Source organism: Schistocerca americana, chromosome 6, assembly GCF_021461395.2.
Source record: "Schistocerca americana isolate TAMUIC-IGC-003095 chromosome 6, iqSchAmer2.1, whole genome shotgun sequence".
Taxonomy (NCBI): domain Eukaryota; kingdom Metazoa; phylum Arthropoda; class Insecta; order Orthoptera; family Acrididae; genus Schistocerca; species Schistocerca americana.
In genome coordinates this window covers 216,198,270-216,220,132 of record NC_060124.1, presented here as the reverse complement: position 1 = coordinate 216,220,132, position 21,863 = coordinate 216,198,270, and the positions used below count along the sequence as shown (strand labels likewise).

The window sequence follows — 21,863 nt, the reverse complement described above, 5'->3', positions numbered from 1 at the left end:
ACCCAATAAATATTGTTTCAAGAGTAAATTTAAAATTCCGAATGTAAGATGGGATGCGGGGCAGAGTGCTTGCAATTTTGATTGAATTTTAAATTATACTTTCAGAATTCTAATTAAGGAACTAATAAAGTTCTCCTATCAGATATATTCAAGAGACCTCATGAGAGAAGCTTACTGTACACGAATAGATTTAACGGATACAATTTTGTAGAAGTTTCTTCAATATTTTCTGAAAAAAAGTACGTATATTATTTTTGGAAAATTTTTTAAAAACCATAAAAAGTTACACATATTTTACGAAAGTAAATGTGTCAGTTTCATGTAAAATGTGGTACGAAATTCCATTGCTGTGTCTTCAAAATTGTGTATGTGGTGCACCTTTTAAATAGTGTGTATTTTTCATTAACGTCCCGCTGTAAGAAAGATTTGAGGACTAGTGGAGAAAACTGGGAAGCAGTATCCTGACCAGAAATAGGTCTACATCAAGGGAGAGCAAAGTGGAGGCCAACTGCTGGAAGAGTACGTAGATGTTCGTGGGGGTGGTGATGATTGTGATGATGGTGACGGAAATAAGGATTCAGATGCATTTACTAGCATCCATTGCCTAAGGTAAAAAGTCAATGGGGTGAGAAGGAAATATTAGTTAGTTGGGATGTTACACAAGATAGATAATGGAGAGTGTGGTATGCATGAAGAGATACAGTGAAATAAGTGCCACCGGTGAACACGTTTGAAGAATAGTAATTTAAGGGAAGTTAGGGAAGAAGGTTAGGAGAGGAGGAGGAAGACGACGACGAATGGTAAATCAGGATCGAGCAGATGCGCGGCGTCCAGCTCCCCAGAGAAATTCCGGCCACTGGAAGAACGATATCTTTCCACGTAAGGGGGCCCCGCGGATATTGAATGGCCGTGGAGGAACTATGCATCATTCAGAGGCAGATGATAGGTCGGGCGCGCAGGCGCAGGTGCGATAACCCGGCAGCTCCAGCTACCTGCCGGACTCGGCCGCTTCCCCTCCCTCAGCACCTCCGCCTTCCTCAGCTCCCCCCCCTCACACGCCTTCCACGCCGGCATCCGCTGCCGTTACCGTAAATGATGAATAAGCCGCAAAACGCTGCTCCCGTGTTGTGGCCACGTTCTCGCCTCGCTATCTCTCCAAAAAGAAGCAGCAGGGGAGAGAAATACTATTCGGCGTGCTACCGTACCTCAGCTTTTTTGCTTTTATACCTCTGCCTCCCGGACACGTCCGAAACGCTTTCTTCCATCATCTCCTTTACTTCTAGGTACGACGTAACCTTTTTTCTGAGTGCACACTTTCTTTGCTCCTTACTGGCAGTGATATTCGGTCCGGGAGAAGCGTGTCACGGGCGCCTCCAGACCAACGAAGGGCTGTGCGTCCTACAACTCTACAGCTTAAATCAGGTACTGTAGTAATTTTCTTTTCTCTTCTCTGCATTTTACTTGGTTCTGCAGCTCTTACCACATTTCGTGCTTTCCAGTTCCCATGAGAACATTCCTCTGCGCATGTAGTAAGAAAAATCACGGTCACATTATTTTCTATAGAATCGTCATTCAGCTGTACCTGATGTGAAACAGGAACCTTTAGTCGTTTCAGCTATTTAATGTTACGTTTGGCCTCATGCTACTTCCAGCCAGTTTTTTTATTGGCGTACATTTTCTCTACGAGTGCGCTCTCTGTCACGTCTTGTGTATCCGGTGAAGGAAAGGAAGTACGTATATGTAAACACGCTTCCCTAATCGGTACTGACTAACTACATACAATCTTTTTAGTTCCATTTCCAGATATTCTGTACGCTTTTATCGTTAACGAAAAGTACACTCACGTGCTCTTAAATGCTCACCAGCTCAAATTAAATAAGAACGCTGTTTGAATATGCCAACAGCAAAGATCTAGTTTTTAATTAGTAAAACCGTACAATTATGTTAAAAGTTTTGTGATTTTTGGTAATGGAAAATAAATCTGACGTGCTCAAATAGCTGTAGGCCTCGCATTGCTTCAGCAGGGATTAATGCGTGTTGAAGATGTATACCAGTATTCAGTGAAACTGAGCATACACATTGTTTCAACAGTTCCTATTTAGTGTTCTTTTCGTTTCTTGTCTACTATAGCAGAATATCCTGAACTATATTGAATTTCAGTTCGGTAGGTTAACATTGATCAAGACACGGGAAAAAGATGTTACAGTGAGCTACCTTTTCGTTGTCCCTGAGGAGCACTATATACTAATCGGAAAAGTACTAACGTTAGTAGAATCAGCAGCAGTGAACGTCGTGATGGTAGTTATTGATAGTATTATTCTTCCATTGAATTCAGGAAATTTTTAGGCTACTGTGAAATGGATTTTCATCTTCTGTCTATCTCCGTAGCTTTGTCATCTGCATGTGTAAATACGTTACGCACTATCCGCAGAAGTGTACTGAGTTCAGTCTGAGAGCGATTGTTTTGATATAACATCCAGGATAGGGATTTAGCAGGTATTTAACGATGATTTAGCGGTACCTCTACATTGCATTAGAGTTCAAACATTTCTCAACCGCACAGAGAAAATACTATCAAATGTTAATAAACAAGCAAATGTGTTAGGGACTGGAAATAAGAGCTATCCTATTACGTGGTACTGTGAACATATTAAAAGTTAAGAACAGAATATTTTCGCGATTCCTTTAAGTGTTATGTTTCACTAGTGTGATAATTAACGCCGTTAATAAGCTCAACATGAAAAATCTTACTTTTGGTTAAAGAGTTGTGTATGACTATGAAAATCCAAATATCTCCTCCTACCATCCTAAACGAAAGAACAGGGAATACTATCTGTCATATTGTAATCTTTTATGATGACGCAACGCTTCTTAGTACTTAGGTATTTAAACATCATTCGTATCAGCAAGAGCCGTTTACAGAAGAGACTACGATGAAGATAATGGCTTTTGTACCACAGCAATATCATGAGAGGCTATTCGTCCGAGGGTACTGAAACGAGCCACAAAATATGACTATGCGCTGCAAATGGTTTATTGAAAACATTACCAGATAGAGAGATGGGTTAAGAAAAGAAAAATATCGAAAAGGAATTACTTTAGTGTTAAGAGAATATCTACAGAAAAATATTGGCTTTGCATCCTGTGTAACGTTTTCCTTAGCAACAACGTGGTGGAGCAGCAAATTAACGATCGTTTCGTTTCAAATCAGAAGTTCTTAATTTCATCAGTGCAAACCACTAACGAGGAAGGAATCGTATGATTTAGCGTACACTCGCGATGGATACCATTCCAACTAGGAATATTCATTGATGGAACAATAATGAAGATTGGGAACTTGTTGAGGAGTACATTTTGCCTTTAATTTTTTAGCGATCGTATAAAATTAGTATAATATTTTGTCTCATCTCTAGGAGCGTATGAATGTAGCTTCCACACACGTACTTATGCTGTACAGTGCCCCATAAACGGACTAACGTCCGTGGACGGTAAGCGCAGAGACTGAGAGCAATTTAGCTGTGTGGATAGAAATTGTGTTTGCATAGATTTTGCTACAATACAACTACGCGACCAAAGTAAATACGAAATGCGCTCGATTTGTGTTGCAGGTAATCTGGTTTCAATCAGTTTGACACGCATATGTGGCCACTAAAATTTCAAGCATGGAGTTTAGGGGCCTGCTTCTGATGATATTGGAAAATGTTTCTGCTGGTGACGCTCAGTATTGTAATTTCCCGTACAGAATTATAATAAAAAACGCTAATGGTAAACATGAGATTTGCATGATTATTGGGAATAGGTGGTAAATAGCGCCTACAATCTGCTCTGTACTCTTTCAGAGGTGTTCCACTCGTCACACTTTTTGTCTGGACTATTTCCTAGGTGACTAGTACTACGTGAAGATAATCTAGGGAAGTGGCGCGTTGGATAAAACATTATTCGGAGGTGTGGGGTAAAAGTACTTTAATGCCATCTTTAGGTATATTAGACTCTGGATTCTCTATAGCAAATGACAAAAATGCTGGAATGCTTCTTTCTGCAAGAACATTGCCCATTTCTCTCCCTAGTTTTATCGAACACAGCATCCGTTTCGACTTCATTATTTTCGACATAGAAATTGGTGCTGGCACTTCCCATTATTTTATGTAAATATAATCACAACGTTCCGAAGATGATATTTTATTAATGAGCGCAAATTCTCAAAAAGGCTTCGTTTCCTTGTAGCTTCATACATACGGTGAGCATTGTCTGGCTGACACGACGCAGTTTTGCATGACTCATAAATGAGGCAGAACATTCAAGCAAATGTATAAGTCAAACACGTAACTTCGTATCTGTTAACATAACGATAAAAGGGAATAATTCGCAGAAATAGTGACATACGTCTTCTTCCGCTCTTCTGTTACCTGCAGTTGTTAACACATTCCCGTTTTCATTTATTTCCCACCACTTCGTATATTGCACACATTTCGTCATTCCGATGCTAGATTAAGAATTAGGAATAATTGATATTGTCTTTCAGTTGCCTACAGTTGTCGAACCACCTCAACCGAATGCAAAGTACTGACAGTATTTCGCTTTCAGCGATTTCAGTATAACGGAATGTAGGAATCAGCTACAAAGGGGGGGGGGGGGGGGGGAGAATCCGTAGAGGATATGTGCTGCACGTGACTACGATGCTGTACGTGTTTCACTGAGTCTTCTTGTTAAGCACGAAAGCGTGACTGTACGAATGCACAGTGTTTCCGCAGATACCAGTGCATCGAGCAAAACCACTCCGAAATTCATCGACAGAGGGTGAATGTTTTGATGCGGGAGGTATGGTAATGCGTGCGTTCCTGGACTGTCAACGTTTCAGATCAGGGATCGCAAAGCATTGCTTCGGCGCCAGGCGCGCAGGATTTTGTAGCGGTCACTTCCAGCGTTAACAGTTGCAGAATTATGCATGTGGCTGTCTACCTCTCACATTCGTTTCCTCATTTATTGTAGCCTGCAAACCAGTAATGGTCGGATTACATATATTCACCTGACGTATGCACAACATAAAAAGGGACCTATAAGAACAATTTCCCTTGTAACCTGGATTTAATTATTATTTCTGTGTTCCTGTTGGACTTCGTAGCATCAAATACGACAATAGCTGCTAGTTTATACACAAATAAATTATTTCGTCAGAGCGAGTAAACAATTATATAAGTGGGAATGTTAATTTATGACAGGAAAAGGATTTTTGGAGTCTCGTGAAATGAAAAAATTGTTGGCTGTGACACTACCATTGGCTGCAGAGTCATCTAATTGGAAATAAATTTTCCTTTGAGTATGTATGTCCCTCCACGGTATTTTACCACAATTGTAGGCGGCGTTACAGATCTCGTTGTTTTGGTCCCAACACTAACTGTGGAATCGGATGTCATGTAATTCACGTGCTGAATATTTTCGAATAACGATCTGAATGTCAAGAGTTTATCGGTAGGTTAATGTTAGTATCAAGGTAGGACATATTGAAAATAAGTAGAAGGTTGCTCATAAGTACCTCCAGCGTTGCACACAAGACAACTGTGCGAGAACTACGAGACGTACAGAGAAATGACCAGTGAGTAGAACTTCTCTCCTTGTACCGATTTGCAGTAGGCGCCGTGGTGTAGTTGCACTATGGGCAGACCTTTGTGAACATGTGTACTACATTATCCCATGGTATTTATTCCCTCCTACTGACAGACAACCCGACGTACAGACATCCAAATCGAGCCGCTGCCTCGCACTCCTGTGCAAGCTATATCTGCAATTTCAATTAATTTCTCGCACATATTGTCGTTTGCCGCGTCAGAAACGGTGCCAATATTGAGCACCACGAATGTTAGTTAAAATCTTCGATAGATGCGTTATTCACAAATACGTGTCTAGTTTCGGTTTGGCTTGTAGTTTTTGCACAATCCTCTTCTGAAACCCCTGGTATTCCAGCAAGTAGAAACTAGCCTATTTGAGGCAGTGCAGCATCAATGGCTCATCCAAGGAGTATTCTACATGAGCACAACTTCACGGGCATGTTCTCACTTCTACCGGGCGACATTTTTCCAGTGTTAGTGTATAATGGATTCACACTACAAGGTAAGGTTCTACATCCGTAAAGTATTTTATAAAATGCATTTAACCATCAGCTGTCTAATTGTCGCACTGTTCAGCTACCGGTTTCATTTACTAACGATCACCCAGGATGCAGGATGCAACAGATTAGTTAAATCAATCCCACATTCCTTTGAAGCTGAACAGTATCGAAATTATCCAGTGAAATTGTACAAACACATGATATAAATTGTCTTAGAATACTGACAGGCATATCTCATGTCAAATAGACAGACATCTCATTTGGTGTGAGATATGAGTGTCAGTATTCTAAGACAAATTATGTCAGGTGGTTGTACAATTTCACTGGATAATTTCGTTGTTATTCAGCTTCAAGGGAATATGGGATGCTTTTAACTAATCTGTTGTACCCTGTATCCCGGATGATGGTTAATAACCAAAACGGGTAGATGAATAGTGTGACAAATAAACAGCTGATGGTTAAAATGCATTATATATGTATAAAGAAAGCTCACAATGTAGCATTTCATAGCTGGAATTTAGTTACAATTTCTGGGCTGAGAAGCTACTGTCGGTAAATGCAACTATTCATGACACTGCATTGAAAGCTAAGGAACATCGAATTTATGGGTGCGTTACGATCTGTGCAGAGGGCATTACCATTTGTCACGTGATGCAGAATACATAATGATAGTTCTCGATTAAAAGTAATCGATCATCACTGTCTTGCTCGAAAATAGGCAACCGTATTTTATTTAACTAGATTTTTCTGTAATAAGTAGTTAGTAATCAAACTAGCAGACAGGACATTGAGCCATAAAGTGTACAGGACAGCACCACACTCACAACGATACCTCCATGAGGAATCTAACCGTCATCCATGACAAGTAAGTATAATTAAAATCTTGTTGAACAGTAATTACGAAACATTCGAGGCAGTATATTTGCGACAAGGATTGATTTATCTGCTTTTAAGAAAAATGGTAACTTCAACAAAAGACATGGAACGAGTACTACGTCCAGGGAGAAAGAATTCCAGGATAAACATGTGTCGATATGGATTTGACCAAGCAACAATTTTTAAGTCGACAAGGAAGGTAAAACAAAGCGTAGAACTACCAAAGACGTAGGTCGTTTACTGGCGACGATGATGTGCATAAAAATCCATACAGTCGTAGTCAAGCGTACAATGGATTCCAAAGCACTCGCTTATCCGAACAAGTGGGTAACTCAAAACAACGGAAAACAAGTTTCACATTTATTTACTTGATGACTAGATTCGGGTTGGGAACCATTTTCAAATCATCGAGATAGTCAAAATGGTACTTCCCAAAATATAAGAGCCATGCCAAGGTAACAAGCATATACGTGTAACAAAACATAAATATAATATCTTGACGTGGTACATACGTTTTGGGAAATACCATTTTCACTATCTCGATAATCTGAAAATTGGTCCCAACCCGACACTAGTCATCAAATAAATAAAAGTGAAATTTGCCACTTTGGCCGTTTTTCAGTTGTACTGATTAAGACAAGTTGCTGCTCTGCAGTTTCTCCAGCGTGCTGGAAGTTCGTAATAGCGTAGCTGTTGCTTAGGACCCACAGATAGAGCAGCCGTGGTGGAACATACTGTTCAAAATCGAGACCATTAAATAAAATATACTGAAACTAGCTTTTTCACCTAGACTGCACATTATCATACGCGTCCGTACTGAGAATCGATAGAGAAACTTGCACTATGATAATTTTAACAAACAAGAACGTGAGGGTTTAAATTGTTGTAATAGAGAAGTATTCCACCTACTAGGGCTACCTAATACTTTTAATAGTGAACAATATCACCTAATAGACTTAATCCCGTGTTCGGCATCACGTGACGAATAGTGGTGCCCTCTGAATGGTTGATAATGTGTCTATATTCGGGGCTCTCTTGAGCTTTCGATGCAGTTACCGATTAATCTCTGAAGATGGTCGCGCAGGTAGGGACTAAACGTCAGTGAATAGTTTTATGAATCAAACATGGCATGCCAGACCAATACTTTTAACTGAGATCTCGAGGTAGCTGTGCAGACGATTCATTCAGGAAACGCTCTGTCATGACACCTGAAGTGTCAGTATGGTCCTTACACAACTGTTACGGCAGCGAAGTATCGCTTGCCTTATGTAGAAGTCGGCTGAACAAAGAGACAAGAGACCACTTCGCGTACTATTACATAACTCTTGTAATGGTTTCGACTTAAAGTCGCTTATCGCTCAACAGCTCAGCTCAGGGAGCTGTTGGGTTCCAAAATGCGAAACGTCAATTAGCTGCAGATAATTGGAAGTTTAATTTAGGAACCAGCGAGAGCCAGCCGGGGTGAGTAATTAGAGCTAGAAGCACCAACCGCAGCTGAGAGCTAATTGAAAATGAGACGCCAAGCTGTGGCGCGAGGATTCTTCAACGGGCGTCTTCCAGTAGAAGAGCGACATCTACAGGACGTTCAAATTTCATTTAACTGCCACTCTTTATTACCGAGTAGAACTCCTGCCACTCTTCAGTATCAAGCAGCAGTATACGAGGTTCTTTCAAATAGTGGCTGAATTAGATTAGTACAATTAACTCAAACTATGCGCAGCTAATGAAGAAAAAATTGAAGCGACAAACTCATCGCAAAATACCAGTGTTGGAAACTGAGTGGAGGACCGGAGAAATAACACAATAAGAAATTACTTTCAGATTCCCTCTCCAGGAAACTGCTATACACGAGTTTCTCTTTCTCTTAACTGTACCTGCAAAGGTAATGTATCTGTTGTTGGCCACTGTGAACTCCAGATATGATGTTGCTGTGGCAGAATGTAATATGACACATTATGTATTGTTGTGTTATTTTCATATGAATATAGTGAGAACTTTCCACTACATTTTGCGCGAAAGGAGACTTAATTTCTTCACAAATTCCAAGCAACAAGAAACACAGGAAAATTTACAGTCTTTTACTAGCCAGGAAATAATCTTTTAATTAAAATTCTTAGATCTCAGTGACCACTCAAACGTCTAAGTTTACAGAAAAATAATGAGAGCAAACATTTTCAGTTAAGTATTATATTTATGGGCAGTGGTGAACCATCAACCGACGAAATGCACACACATAAACTTATGAAAATAAATATTACTTTCTGATGTTGTTCCGGGATAAGGGAAGAGTTTAATTCCCATAAGATTTTTACTTACATCAAAAGTTGTTTCCCAGCTGTTCCAACCAGGTTGTGTAACGCATTTAGGTTGTGCAGGAACATAATCAGAAATTTTACCAGAATGTACCTTTCTAGTCCTTTCCGTTCTTTTCTTCTTTACTTGAAAAATCATTGCGTAAGGTGCCGCTCATTACTTTATCTGATACTGAGAAAACTGTTCAAGTTAATTTTCTTAGGAACGAAGCTCTATGCGTAAGAAATAAAGCATTGCCTTTTCATTTTCAATGCACTGAATCATTATGTTAGCGTTCGTAGGTCACCGCAGAGATCCTGAGTCCGCACAGGATGGTTCTTTTGAATCTGTTCCGTTTCAACCATTAGTAGAGCTGTATAATTATCGTCTACAGTTAACAGCTTCACACTCTATGTGGTGTGAAATCTGTCTGCATTTCTTTTTTTCCTGATGTTGTCGTTACATTACGCAGCTTTCCTTTCCCATCTTTAGCATATTTAGCTACTAATGTATTGAGACGTCCTAACACTGGTTTCATACCTCTACCTGTATTAGCTATCTCCTGTATATACCCTTTTTTTTTAAGAATATTAGTCTTCCTACTGACGGAATTTTGTTGATATGAGATTCGTTTCAGAATCACATGGCGGTGTTAAACCTGTTGTAGATTCCTAAACTTTGTCTTTACTTCCGTGCTTTTTTTTTCATTTTAATGCCGTATGTAGTGTTCCCGAAATGTGTCGGGAACAGATTAGATTGTCAGAGACATTTAATTGGGTATGCAGTAAATATTAACTTGTAATCGTTATTTCGTCACCACTCTCCTTGAAACATTTTTCTCGAGATTTTATGTCGTAGACCTGTGGATGGAGTTCGAATATACATTTACAAATATTTATTTATGATTGATGAAAATTTCTTGCGGTTGGTTGGGGGGAGGGACTAGGGGAGGGGAATCAACGGTAGGAGCTGCTATTAATCGGTACATGAACGCATGTCTGCAGGCAAATTTTCGAGTCTTTATTGATGCTGTACAAAACCTACGCTATATGAGTGACAACATCCTTTAATTCTGTTCCATGTCCTCAGTTGCAGCCAAACTTTCGTCACATTGCGCTGTGTAAGGTTGCTGCCTGTTACGGCGTGGATAGCAACTTTAATTCTCTCAGTCTTGCCGTGTTACGGTACGTATGTGTTTAACAGTCTCCGAAGGTTGTACCGAGCGTAGAGCCAGATATTGACGACGGACCGGCGAGATATTGGACTGAACTAATGGCAGTTGATGGGCAGAGGCCTCGGACGCTGCGAAGCGTTACTGGCAGAGTGGCGTGATCAGCGCGAAGTCACGCCACAGGCAAACGCGGGTGAGTGGGGCGTGACGGGGTGGCCGGCTGTGATGGTGATGGCGAGAACCTGCTGACAACTGGCCGAACGGCGAACGAGATGGTCCGTAGTCCGTGATAGTGGGCGCTCCTCCAGAGCTGAAGCACCGGATAAAATCGCGGAACTTTTGGCTCCTGGGAGCGAATAGTGGAGTTTGCAGATTTAATGTTACTACTATCGGCGAATCGGCCTGGTGTGTTCTGCTACTTGTCAGACATAAATTCAGTATCGGTATAATTACTCAACTATTTCGTTTAATTTACTGTATTCAATATTACCGGCGTAAGGGCAGGCAGTTCAGACGCCTACACATAACCTCCTCTGTTAATTCAAATTATTTCTTTGCTGTTATTATTATCTCATTTCGTCGCCCTTCCTGCCCTACGATAAGCTTGCCATCATTCCAACACTTGTTCTCATTTATTGGTTTTTCCTTTCAGCCAGATCTTTCTGTTGAGTTGGCTATGTCTGGCGTGGTGTTCGTTCCCACGTTTTTGAAAGAATTTGTCCATTAGTAATCTCAGAAAATCGCAAATGTCACTAAAGCTATTCTGATGAAATTCCTATTTTGTGTTTCTTACTACACGTAGCTTCTGATGTTCACGTAGCACTATTTTTGTTTCGTATCACATATGGTGAGGATAAAGTTCACTCATTCTTAGTTCTTCATTATTCGTGTGCATTTACTCATTGGGACCGTAATTATTTCTGTTTGAGGAAAGATGACTTGTTTTGCTTGTTTTATGTAGGTGCCAGATTGATAATTTGGAACCAGCAAAATGTGAAATATCGTCATCTCTTTTCTTTCTAAACCTATAAGCGATCACGTCTCATTGAGGATAAGACACTCATATTCATGTAGACACACTGGGTCTATTACAGCTGTAACGTAAAATTTTGGAATGTAGGATAAATTTTTTTCTTTTATATGTTTACTGTGATTTAATAACTAGTTTCATTTTCGCGGCTCTTACTTTCGATGTTTGTCGTCAAGTACGCTGGTTGTAGCCCCTTGGCTTAGGTGTTTAATGCTATTCACACGTTTTACTGCCCCTTCTCAGGTATGGTTTTGGGTTGTAATAGCCATGGAATTACTTCAGGTATTTTAAAAAAATTTTCGCAATCCAGTTGCTTCTCCTACTTCTTTCAAGTCGTTAACATAGTGTGTTACTGTTACAGAATCCAATGTCATTATTGGCACCTAAATAACATAATATATCTATTTTCATATCATTCCTCTTTATTTGTAGCACTTTCACAATAATGAATATTATTTTTCAGTGCCTTTCCGTAAACAGATTAAATATTTTCCATTCTAAGCATTGTGTACTCTACATTTTCTCAAATGTCTAGAAGTTCACATCTTGGTCTTTTATCCATTTTTGTGAAGGTTTACCTACGTCTCTAAATATTTTCTCCATCTAAATACATTTTGTGCAATGCATTTCGCCTATAGGGACCTAAGAAGCTTTAATACGAAGGAAGTATTTATGCACCAGGTTGCTCAAGAAGAAGAATTACGTTAGTGGGAATAAATAGGAAAGCTTCGACAAATATAACAAAACAACGAAACCTGAAGAACATGGTTATGCCAAGAGGTACGCTTTTTTAGAGAGAATCCTGTATACTGACAAGGTAGATGGAAACACACACAAAATAGGTGAAAACTAAAGGGTTCAAATTAATTACGAAACTACTTTAGGAGAGAGCTATGTGTAACTAGTGCACCTTGTTTATTGATTCGATTCTCTGTGCATAGACTCGTAAAGAGTTTTGGCTAACCTTTGGAAGGTTCTCAAGCGCTCTGTATTTTACTTGTACAAGTAAAACATCCAAGGGATTCCGACACTCAGTATTTTTCTACTGAAGAGAATGAACATGAAAACTGTCAAGTCCTCGTATTGAGTTTATGCAGCTCCGTAGAGTAAGAAAGGTTATCAACAAAGTAACTGGAACTGGTGTAGTTCGGAAGACAAAAAAATATTTACTGCAAATAATTAAAGGGAAAATATCAGTTTCTATCGAAAACTAGTCCAAAATTAATGGTCGATATTTTATACAAAAGTAAAACTGAGAAGATGTTAATGGTATTAACGTAGTTCTACAGAATGTTATTAAAAATCTGGGGGATATTTAAATGACGATGAAAGTAAATTTGAAGACAGAGAAGACATCTACGGACAGTCGTAATCTGTTCATGGAAAATCTGTTCATATACTAGATTATCTCGAGATGGGTGCAGCAAAACAGAAATTTGTAAGAGGTGAAACCAGGTGAAAGCTTAGTTCTTTTAAGGAAGTGAAACCGAGAAAAAAAGACTTACATGAGCATAACGGTTTATGGAGCACAGCTGACGGCGGTAAGGTGAACGGTTCTCGCTTTTCCGGGACGCCAAAGTCTACACTGGATACATGCTACGTATCACCAAACCAATTCATTTAACGATTAAAGTGGGCTGTTTCCCCATTTTATTTTTTTTTGAGACGAAGGTTAGAACGGTGCACTGTAAAGTTTATACACCGTGCTACAGCCAGATATTTGATGTGTTCATTTATGTAAGATTGTGCCGCTAAGAAAATGTGTTTCGGAACTTGTTACGGACTGAAAGACAGCCTCTTCTCGTGCTTAGTGAGGTCATCGGCGGCAGAGATCCCGGGTCTTCGACCGCGGCTGCATTCGCCCGGCTCGTGCCGGCGTAATTCCACAGCGTGATTGATTCCAATCAGAGGGGACTCCCCGCGGCGCCGTAACTCATTACGCGTCGGCCAGGCCGCACCAAAAGCCCTGCAGATCCAAAAGCAAACAACATTCGCTCGAAATTAACTACTCCGTCGATCAGGGTTAGCAACGGCGCTGCCCCGCGTGGAATAATCCTGAGGGGCAGTCAGAGCTTGCGATGACGCTCGGTCGTCGGCGAGAATCGCAATTGCGCGCTCTGGGACTAAGTGGGCACAGGGCGAGATCAGAGACGAAATTGCAACTGGCTCGTTTCCTTATGATATTCTGAAACAGTGGCAAACGTGGAGATGAAATCACACTTGCGTCTCCATGTCTCATTCAGGGCTACTTACAGTCACACAGTCGCAGAGATGGCTTTTATCCAAACACATGTACCTTGCGCAGTTCCTAAAGTGAACCAGTGCCACTCAGTCTCGTTAAAGGTTAACTTCTGTTACAGAGATGCGCTTTACGTAAGTGTTTCTAAATAGAACCAGCCAGGTTTATCATACAATGCCTTGAATGCAATAATCACCATAGGAGTTTATATAAAGAATAGTTAGACTATTCGACATGGATAACAGTTTGAAAGCTACCAGAAGAGAAAAATAAACCAGTCGAAATATCCTCAAAAAAGTGGCAAAAAGAAAGTGCTACTTACCCCTGGAAACGTCGACGAATATAAGGTGAGACAATTTCAACGTCTGGCAGGTGTGTGCTACTTAAGAAAATCGAGCACAGACAGTACTAAAATGACAGCCAAAGACTCTTTGGCGCCGCAAAATTGTTACTTGCCACCATTTACTTGTTCCTACTCACTGCGGAAACTATATATACTTTCAATTTTGCAATGAACGTCCCCGTCTTCTTCGCTAACTGGTTTCAAACTGCGTACCTAACCTATTCGGACTGTTATTGGAAAATCAGTATTCAAATGACGATATTCTGATACACAAGAACAGTTTACAGGTTAACAGTCCGAAAGGAAACACAGCAGCCACTAAAATCTCCGTCAATGAAGGGGTAAAGAATTTAAATCAGTGTTCACTGAAGTCATCCAAGCTGTAGCGACGTCGACCAGAAACCGGATCGACTCACGCTACATGCGGTTATTTGCTATTTACCAAGTTGTTTGGACAAAATATATTCCCGAATGAGAAGAGATTCGGGTCTGTACCTTTTGCAATAAACAAGTTGTGGTGTACTTCTTTCCAGCACAAAAATTTCTATTACTCTAGTTCGCTTGAAATGTACTTCAGATCAAACTGTCAACGGTACCACGGGTAGAAGCAGATCGTTGCCTTTTACTGTATTCAGCTATCTGGGCAAGCATGACGCCCCACCGTACACCTTCAAACCGTTGTTATCTCTCCCCCGTTTTTCTAACTCTGTTATGACTCTGCTGTATATGTTACTTGATCAGTACATCTGGCAGGAAGTGAATAGTGGGCGGTGGTTCAGAAACAGCCTGTGTGGTCTCTTCAGAACGAATCTCTCCTCTGCTGATGAATGCACCGTCTTGTACAACTCCTTGACAGATCAGTGTTGGGTCCGGAGCAAAACGTAATTTGCACAGCACGACTTCTAGCGACAGGCAGTGGTCTGGGTTCATATCCCGGTATGGTACAAAGCGATAATCTGTCAGGAAGTTCCAGGTTTTTCTTATATCTTTCGAAATAGACGTTCTGGGAAACAAGTATGCTGACACAGGCATCTAGACTGCTACTAAGAGTCACTGTGTGAAAATCAATCCGTCTTTACATTTTCCGACCCTTAAAGAAAGGGTACAAGATCAAACATAGATAAACGTAAATTTGGGACACAACATGATATTATAATGTTTAAATTCTAAGCAATATATTATAGATAAGAGGCGAAAAGTGTAGAGCTAATAGCTTCGTAGTTATAATACGAGCATATACATGACAGTACGTCTAATGATTGTCTCCTTAATATACCATTACCAGTGGCTACTGAATCGGCTCTGTCGACACATGACAGAATAAAGCTTTAGAAACTGCTCACCATGGAAGAAAAAGGTATATGCCGTGATTTTCCTCTAGTGAGCCATTAATTTAGAATTGTATTCTAGAACTTGCTGTACCATCATCACCTCAAAGTGAATATGGAAAAGGGTTTTACATGAAATATATTTTAGGAAGTCATTCTTCCTGTAATTTATTTAGTATAACATAAAAATAAGACTCGTCTTTGTTTCTCATTGATACTTTTCTTCCCACATATACAGAACACTGAGCAAGTAGCCAACTGTTCTCTTTGTTTTGTTTGTCAAGAGGGGTAATCGAAAGGAATGGAAAGGAGATGTAACAAATAATATGAAAGTAACGAACGAATCGAGGAGCAAACTCAGTGTCAGAGACTCAGAGACCTTATGTGTTAATCCACTAGTGCAGGTCCTCACTTGTTCGTTTCTTCCGGATCCCCACTTGAACTCAAGTACAAACCATTAAGGCCCTGACTGCTGCTACGTTTACAGTGAGGATCGCTTCCAGTCGCCGCAGAGTAACCTTCGCAGCCGCATTCACCGTCGTCGACGTCGAGGCCCCCGCAGTCAGCTGGCAGGCGTTTCGCTGGCAGTTACAGCGGCAACTTCAGGCCGGTGTAGCGGGCGTACGGGTCGTGCCGGTACCGCGTGCGGTCCATCTTCAGCACGGACGCGTCCGCGCGGCCCGTCAAGTCCGGAGTCACTGCAACACGGAACCGGTACTTCTGGAGGCGGGTGAGCATAAAACAAATCGGTTCGAAATCCAACTCCACGAGTATCAGCTCAGATGCAGCGCCAGGCAAAAAAGTGAAGCAGGCAGGAGATATGGCCTGGATGTCAGTGTATCTTCGTGTACGTACACGCCGTTACGGGCATGTAAATGATTGGAGCTGAATTCCTCCATGACAGGTAAAACGGCCACAAGAGTGCATTACTGCTGCCCGTGTTTGGTGTTGCAAGCAGGCCTGGTGGTGTATAAAAAGTGTTTCCGTAAGAGCGTGCAAATTTGAACAGGATATAGAGGATGCTCCATTGAACAATTTGAGGTAGGAAACCGGGATCGGAGAAACCTGCTTAAGGAGATAATATAAATAAAATCACATTACTGGGTACTTTTTTCTTTACTTTGTTACAGTTAACTGGAAATACAATCATTGACGTAATGAACGTACCATTTGTACTGTATGTTGCAAAATGTGTTGAAACTGACGGCCATCTACCTTAATGCAAGCATGGCACCGGCAAACAAGGTTCTGACGCACCCTGACGATTATTCCCGGCGTGTTTCGAATCACATCACAGGCAGCTACAATTCAGGCAACTAATTCCATCTCCGTATCCACTGGGGTCTCATACACAATTGACTTTAGATACCCGCATAGGAAATAATCAAGGGGATTGTGATGACCTTGCAGGCCACGGAATTGGACCTTCCCTTCCAATTCAGCGACCAGAAAATACTGTACCGGTACTCCTCCATCGTATTGTACTGTACGTCCCTAAGTAGCATTGAGTAATGAAAAGGTATGTCGTTGATTCATAGCGCCTTCTGTCGTGTCACAATGTAAATACGATACGGCAAAGCCAACTTATGGACAAGTAAAGTAAACAAAACCTGCATCATGACTTCCTACCAATCAGCCTCGTCCTCCTTGTTTCCTTGTAGGAAGCCGACCGGGGTGGCCGAGAGGTTATAGGCGCTACAGTCTGGAACCGCGCGACCGCTACGGTCGCAGGTTCGAATCCTGCCTCGGGCATGGATATATGTGCTGTCCTTAGGTTAGTTAGGTTTAAGTAGTTCTAAGTCTAGGGGACTGATGACCTCAGATGTTAAGTCCCATAGTGCTTAGAGCCATTTGAACCATTTTGGAAATAATACGATATGTATCTGAACCCGTGAAGATTCATTTTGTTTCCTCCGTCGCTTCTGAATGCTTCACTTTTTCTGCCAGACCGTGTAGTTATTGAACAGAGTGAGTTCAATGGCCGCCTACGGTCCATTGGTGTGTTCTAGGAAATTGCAGCGCTCATCTACTGAAGACAGTAGACAGAAAATTTCTCCGACCCATTCCTTAGTAGTGACAGTGCGTTTCGTATCCGTAACAAGTCAGATTAGGGGAAGACTTCGAAGCAGTTCGGAAGCCTACCGCTAGAATCGTTATTGGCCCGACAGATCACTACGAGAGTAGTTTGGTAAGGCTTCGTAAGATTGGGTGAGACTCGTTAGTGCTAAGAAGACGAATTTTTGTGAAACTTTGTAACATTACTGGCACTGGTAGCCATAAGATATATGCCCATGTTTCATGTCTCACTTGAGCGAAGGTGCTATAGATGACGCATGACATAATGTGGACTCAGGCATGAACAACAGATGATACGACGAGTACCTTTTCCGTTAGAAACTGCGCCAGCTAAATAATCTTATACTCTGATTTGCTGCTGTGATAGAAGGTAGAGCGATTACCCTCAGGCGAGTGCGCCAAAGCATACATAGTTAAAAAAAATATTATTGCTAAAGTAGAATTGAGACTTCGTTTGTAATAGCAGGGAAAAACCACTCAATGGTAAGCTATCCCTACATTGAATCACGAGATATAACTGAATCACTTCGTGTGTCATCGGCTCGGCACCTTCGTGCTGTCCGCTTCAGTTCTTAGCAGAGAGGCTCAACAGTACATTAAAATGGATTTCAGTGTGCATAAAATTCGTTCAAAAAAAATGGTTCAAATGGCTCTGAGCACTATGGGACTTAACATCTATGGTCATCAGTCCCCTAGAACTTAGAACTACTTAAACCTAACTAACCTAAGGACAGCACAGAATACCCAGTCATCACGAGGCAGAGAAAATCCCTGACCCCGCCGGGAATCGAATCCGGGAACCCGGGAATGGAAAGCGAGAACGCTACCGCACGACCACGAGCTGCGGACATAAAAAGCGTGATCTACAAGCAAAGCAATGCATTATATGGATGATTAGTTACTTCAGGTATAACTTCCTTAGGCGTACGTCTGTTATCCCACAATTTATCTGACTAATTTTCCGTTTTCTCTGGTGAATGTCAAATAAAATTCTAGATTCTCATTTTATCAACAGTGAGCCTTAACCAGTTAATGAGTTGTTCCATTACACGAAAATGAACTGTCATTCCTCCTCAGACATGCACACACATCATTTCAGTTTTCGCAAAAGAGTTCAACCGTCATACGGCGAAGCGTGGACACACCACATATTAATAATAATAATGAGCGTAGGGCATTGGTGACCGCCGCTCCACAAGTTCTTTGACGCCACTACGGCGACTTGCGAGTGAATGAGGATAAAACGGTGATGAGAGACACACAACACTCAGTCATCTCGAGGCAGAGAAAATCCCTGACCCCGCCGGGAGTCGAACCCGGGACCCCGCGCGCGGGAAGCGAGAAGGCTACCGCAAGACCACGAGCCGCGGGCACACCACATATTGATATCCACTAATAAGTATACAATACACCTCCATAGCTGAGCGGTGAGTTTGGCTAACTGTTTTGGGGGGAAACCGGGTTCGATTCCCGAGCCTGTCAGATTTTTCCTTGGTGGAACGACTGGCACAGTGTGCACTCAGCCTCGTGAGGGCATCTGAGGACCTTCTGGATTAGTAGCGCATCCACTGTGAAGAAACCTGACAATGACATTGAGGGCGATGTCCTGACAACATGCCTTTCTATTGCAGTTCCGATGACGACATTGCGGTCGATCAATCACCCAGGCCGCGGAACTTCATCTCTTTAACCTTTTATAGGTGCCCCAATACTTTTGATCTGATAGTGTGGTTCGGAAATGTACAAGCAGTTGCGAATATGAAACCCTCTTCGGCTGCACATTAGAATGACACTAATGAAAACTTGTGCCGGTCCTGTCCTCGAACCCGAATTTCACGCTTCATGCGAGCGGTCGCTTTAACCGCTTCGGCTATCCGTGCACGAATGACGGCCTGACCGAAACTACCATATGTTGTCCTCCTTGTGTCAAAACCCGCACTCGTTCGTTACAAATGTTCCCGTCCAGGAAGGACTTATTTAATGAGAATCGACGGCCCAACATTGGTGAACAAATACGAAATATCAGTGCCTGTGCGCTTGCATGTCCGAAAGAACATTACCTAATACTTCTTAATAACAAAAACCTAGCTGTTTAGTATAGTGTATGTGTTTGCGCTTCACATTTTGGCTGATTTCACACAGCTCCAGCCCTTTGCCTCTTCACTTTTGAATACATTATGGGAGTGACAGTGATCAATGTGTCACAAATACACTGCTGGCCACCGTAAATGCAACACCAAGAAAGACAAGAGGTAGCACAACAAAATTTATTTTGTAGATAACATGTTGACCAAGTATCAAATGATTACGTTTACAGACGTCTGTGACATGTGGTTCCTGCCAGAATCAGTAGCCAGAGTAGCCGCCATTGTTGGAGATCACCGCTGCCACACGTCTCGGCATTGAGTCAAAGAGACGTTGGATGTGTTCCTGGGGTACAGCAGCCCAAGCAGCTTCCACACATTGCCAAAGATCATCTGGTGTGGCAGCTGGGGATGTAATCTGGGTCACTCGTTGAGCAACCATGGACCACATGTTTTCTATCGGCGAAAGATCCGGAGAGCGAGCCGGCCAGGGAAGCACTTCAATCTGGTTATTGACGAAGAACCTTTGGACAATGCGTGCCACGTGTGCTCGCGCATTATCCTGTTGAAATATGGCTGTGGCCGAGCCCTGAAGGTAAGGAAGGACAACTGGCTCCAGCACCTCGGATATGTAGCGCCGGCTATTTAAAGTACCGGCAATGCGTACTACAGGCGTGCGAGAGTAATAGCCAATACCGCCCCATACCATAATACCCGGTTCAAGACCAGTGTGGCGGTGCATAATGCAGCTGTCCAGCATCCTCTCTCCACGGTGTCTCCACACTCGAATCCGACCATCGTGGTGCTGCAGACAGAAGCGTGCCCCGTCAGTAAAGACAACGTCATTCCACCCTGCCGTCCACATCCGTCTGTCATCACACCATTGGCGACGGAGACGTCTGTGGTTCTGCGTCAATGGTAGACGAAGCAATGGACGTCTTGCGGACAGACCACTCTGCTGTAAACAGCGTCGAATGGTACGCGCAGACACTGGATGATGCGTTACAGACGCAATGTGCTGTGCTATGGTTCGGGATGTCACTGAGCGATCCGTCACTGCCATGCGCACAATTTGCCTATCAGCACGTGCAGTGGTGCACCGAGGTGAATGCGATCGACCACGTCGGTCCGTCGTACCCTCCTGCATCCAACGGTCACACATTCGTATTACGGTTGTTTGGTTTCGTCCAACACGACTAGCGATTTCTCTGCATGATAATCCACAATCTCGGTAAGCCACTATCCTTCCTCTGTCGAACTCGGATACTTGATCAAACGATGTTCGCTGTTGTCTACGAGGCATAGCTGATCGTCTTGTGAAACAACCACAAGGTAAACACACGTGCCGAACGTACACTGGTCGAATTCGCCAAGCCTTAAATGGCGCTATGAGGTGGCGCCACAGGCGCGCGTGATGTGCGTCTGCGCTGAAATTCTAATCAGTTGCATATCTCATCGCTGCAAACCCATGGTGTAAATTTCACTTGATTCGGATGCTTCCTTCAGGGTGTTGCATTTACGGTGGCCAGCAGTGTATTTACTACAAAAACAGTCTTGACCACGATTTATTTATTAAGGTGACCAGTTTCGACCACTACTGTGGTCAGCTTCAGACCATTGAGTAGAAACCTCTTTCTGCTGGAGAATCACTAGTGATTCTCCAATCACTAGTGATTCTCCAGCAGAAAGAGGTTCCTACTCAATGGTCTGAAGCTGACCACAGTAGTGGTCGAAACTGGTCACCTTAACAAATAAATCGTTGTCAAGACTGTTTTTATAGTAAATCTTTGCCTCTTTGTTACATACCTAGATCTGTGCTCCGCAAGCCATGTTGCATTATTTATCGGAGGGTACTACGATAAGTTCCTCCCTGTTTTGCACCTTTTCCGAATTCTGTACCAGAAGAGCGAAAGACAGGCTCCAATTTGTCAGATTATGTCAGTGTGGCCATTTCGCTAGATGTATGTTGGGAAGAGCTCTTCTTGGCAATCTGTGAACTTGCTAGGCAGCCAGTGAAGAGGCGCAGCACGAGCAGAACACTGTGGCCTGCGGTGAGAACTCACCGGAAGTGGCGACGGCCTCTGGCGCGGCGGCAGCGGCGGACAGCTCCTCCATGGTCTCCGGCGCGATGAGGCCGCCCCCGTTGGCGTAGCCGTCCAGCAGGCCGTACCTGCCGACACACAGCACCGACCTCACCAACACTGGTACACCCTCAAATCAAGCAGGCACTTCGCGTGATACCCGACTGTTGCTGAGCACCGGTGAATCACGAAGACAGCCAGGCCATTTTGCGCGGTAGTGGTTGCCTACCGTGACAC

General features: G+C 42.4%; 1 protein-coding gene across 1 annotated transcript in view; it reads right to left on the bottom strand.

The window, feature by feature from the left end:
* Positions 1–15,479: 15,479 nt before the first annotated feature.
* The window catches only part of LOC124620058 (KH domain-containing, RNA-binding, signal transduction-associated protein 2-like), a 328,914-nt gene continuing 322,530 nt past the window's right edge, over positions 15,480–21,863 (bottom strand). The window contains exons 8-9 of the mRNA XM_047146726.1: positions 21,609–21,715; positions 15,480–16,083 (exon numbers count right to left, since the gene is read on the bottom strand). Coding sequence (XP_047002682.1) covers positions 15,974–16,083; positions 21,609–21,715 — 217 coding nt within the window. The 3' untranslated portion in view covers positions 15,480–15,973. The remainder of the gene's footprint in view (positions 16,084–21,608; positions 21,716–21,863) is intronic.